The following is a 3,057-nucleotide window of genomic DNA, read 5'->3' as shown; positions in this document are numbered from 1 at the left end:
ATATTTTTTTTCCGGAAATTCTTCCCTCAATTTCTACTACTGCAATTCCTCTACTGTTGTATCCTACACTCTCATTGCGCCTTTTATATCACTACAAATATGTTTGCTATCACCACAAATCTGTTTACAAAAAATTGTGTTTTCCAAATACCCTTTGATCCCCTTTTATAACCTTCTCATTGTGCAACCAATGGCCACGATTAATCTTATTCAATGGCTAAGATTATTCTAGACTCTAATTAACAACTTTCCAAAAGTCTATAATTAATGACTTTCTAGAAATTTTTAATTAACAACTTTTTGGAAAATTCTAATTGAGAAATTTCTAGAAGTCCTTAGGGAAATCAAATTATTTCTAAATCTAGGTATGGAAACACTTGTCCGAGCTACCCAATCTAACGGATCCTCATCTCAAATCCCTTAGCATAATGGATTTCACCTATTATTTTTTTAGGAGTTGTGATACATTTAAAACTTACCATGCTAGCAATGTAGATGATATACTTGATGAATTCATGGCCTTTAAGCACTTTGTTCCAGTAGCAGGCTCAATCATTTTGGACCAGTCCAATCAGAGGTGTTTGCTTGTGAAGGGTTGGAAGGGTGGTTCTTGGAGTTTCCCTAGGGGAAAGAGGGAAGACCCTGAAGAAGAAGATCACATATGTGCTATTAGAGAATCAATGGAAGAGGTAGGATATGATATAAGTCCACTTTTGAATGTCAATGACTTCAGTGAGCATTCTGAAAGGAAGAAACGAGTGGTTTTGTACATTATCAAAGGAGTGAATGAGAATTACCCTTTTGAACCAAGGACCAAGAAGGAAGTTAGTGAAATTGTTTGGCATCCACTCCCAATCATGAAAAAGAGGCCCAATAGGTATTTTATGGTTGGCCCATTTCTAGACAAATTGGAGAATTGGATTAAAAGAAATTACACACCCTCATCTACAACACCACTGAGTGAAACTAGTGAGATATGCATTATTTGGAAAGTTGATAAAGAACAAAATAATTGGACTCCAAGGACGTTTTCCGCAAAACCTGGTGCTAGAATTGATACTCCTAGCAGTTTTCAAATGGGTCCTTCGACTCCTTGCAGAGAGGTTCAAAATAGTATCCCTAATTCTGCTCAAAAGCGTCCTTCCACTCCTAGATGGAGTAAAAGTAATCTCAATGAAAAGCGTTCTTCCAGTCATTGTTGGAATTCTCAAATTAAATCTCCTCATCCAAGTAGTTCACCTTGTTCAAATAGATCTCCTTATCCTAAAACCAACTCTTGTTATTCAAGTACTTCTCCTTATCCACTTAGATCTCCTTCTGCAAGTACTTATTCAAATAATTCTCCTTATATTCCATTTAAATATCGTTCTCCTTATCATAGAAGAATGGAGGCTTCAGATGTATTTTTGTGGAAAAAATAATATCTATTTGATGAAGATAAGCCGGTTTCGATGGTTAAACTCAATAAATTAATTTATAACAGACATAAAAGCTAAAAAAAAACTAATAGATTCTTATTATAAAACTTATATATATACTATCACTATATTTATCCATTGTTCAAGTGATGTTGAATATGCATTCCTACTTGATCCCCTCTCTATATAAGCATTAACTAATGCTATCACTATATTTATTTATTGTTCAAATGATGTTGAATATGTATTCCTACTTAAACCTTTTAAGTGAACAATGAATTTTAAATGATTTAAATTTTTCATAAAATGCTCTATCTTCCTCTCACATTTCCTAAATTGGTCTCTCTCTCCACCTCAAAATCCTATTTGAGCACCTAAATTGTACGCTTTTATCATGGCAGCAACCTTGGTAAATTTAAAATACCAACCCCTTATCCCTCTTAATTAAGCATAAATGTTGTTGGTGGGAAAGTTAATTGACTTTCAAACTATATGATAGTTCTTTTACATTTTGAAAAATCATGAGAAAAAAAAAAAAAAAAGAGTTGTTTATTCGTTGTACATGATTTTTCTACATCATATAGTAAGGTATAGTCAATTTTACTAGAAACAATCATCATATTCAAGAGCTTTATTTTCATTAACAATATATAAATAAAAGAGAAGGATGAATCTACACATATATCAAACACTAGTTCAATAGATGTCATTGCTTGCTATCAAATATATCTACCATCATTTCCATATATAAAGAGTTTTTCATATGTGATCTTTCCCCCAACTTCTTATTTGATATATCCACAACCTTTTACTTAAATGAATGATACATTAATGAAAATTTTGATACCTCTGAAGTAAAATGAATTATTACTTGCACCTTTCTCCTATATTTTCATGAAATATAAACTTAAGAGATAGTGGTTTTGAAGTGAATTATATGTTTTTTTTAAGAAAATAGTAGTTTTTTAAAGAGAAATATGATTATTTTTGGAAAAAAATGATAAATTGAAGATAATTTTTTTAGTTCCATTATCGTTTTTTCTTATATTCTTTGTTATTTTTTTACATAAATTGAAGGGTTAATAATCTCTCATTATTTTTAATTCATATTGTGTTTTCAACATCGATGTTTTAAACATTTTCTAGTTGTAAAAATAATGTGTACTGTGCAACCTATATTATTTGAATTCGATTAACAATTAATGAAAGACATGACACTTTGAATCAACTAATAGAAAAAATAAAAAAATAAAAAAATGATGTGATATATATGAATGCCTTTATGAATGATAAATAATTTAATGCTCAACTAATAAATTAAACAATCTACAATATACAAATCATAAATTGGAAAAAAGTGACAAATCAACCATTATAAAATTATTGAAATAACATGCTAGCATCATGTGACATTTTATTGTTTGGTGGCAATTATGTTGGTTATTATTTATTTTTATTGTTATTGTAGTGTTCCTTTTTCTATACCCCAAACACTTTGGGATCATCACACCATTTCTGTTTCTATCCATTCTAGTTACAAAATTGCACATTCACAGCTCTAACTATTTCTGAACACACTTGGGATAGGAGCATCATATACAATTTTTATCTATTTGTCTATCTATCTATCATATACTCA

The 3,057-nt window shown here is 30.3% G+C and overlaps 1 protein-coding gene across 1 annotated transcript; it reads left to right on the top strand.

The window, feature by feature from the left end:
* Positions 1 to 428: 428 nt before the first annotated feature.
* On the top strand, positions 429 to 1,421 carry LOC131028675 (mRNA-decapping enzyme subunit 2-like). Its single transcript, XM_057959013.2, has one exon. It carries the CDS (start codon positions 429 to 431, stop codon positions 1,419 to 1,421), a length of 993 nt encoding a protein of 330 aa, XP_057814996.2.
* Positions 1,422 to 3,057: the final 1,636 nt, after the last annotated feature.

Source organism: Cryptomeria japonica, chromosome 4 (assembly GCF_030272615.1).
Source record: "Cryptomeria japonica chromosome 4, Sugi_1.0, whole genome shotgun sequence".
NCBI lineage: Eukaryota > Viridiplantae > Streptophyta > Pinopsida > Cupressales > Cupressaceae > Cryptomeria > Cryptomeria japonica.
The sequence above is the reverse complement of the archived record's forward strand: the minus strand, read 5'-3'. Positions and strand labels throughout refer to the sequence as shown.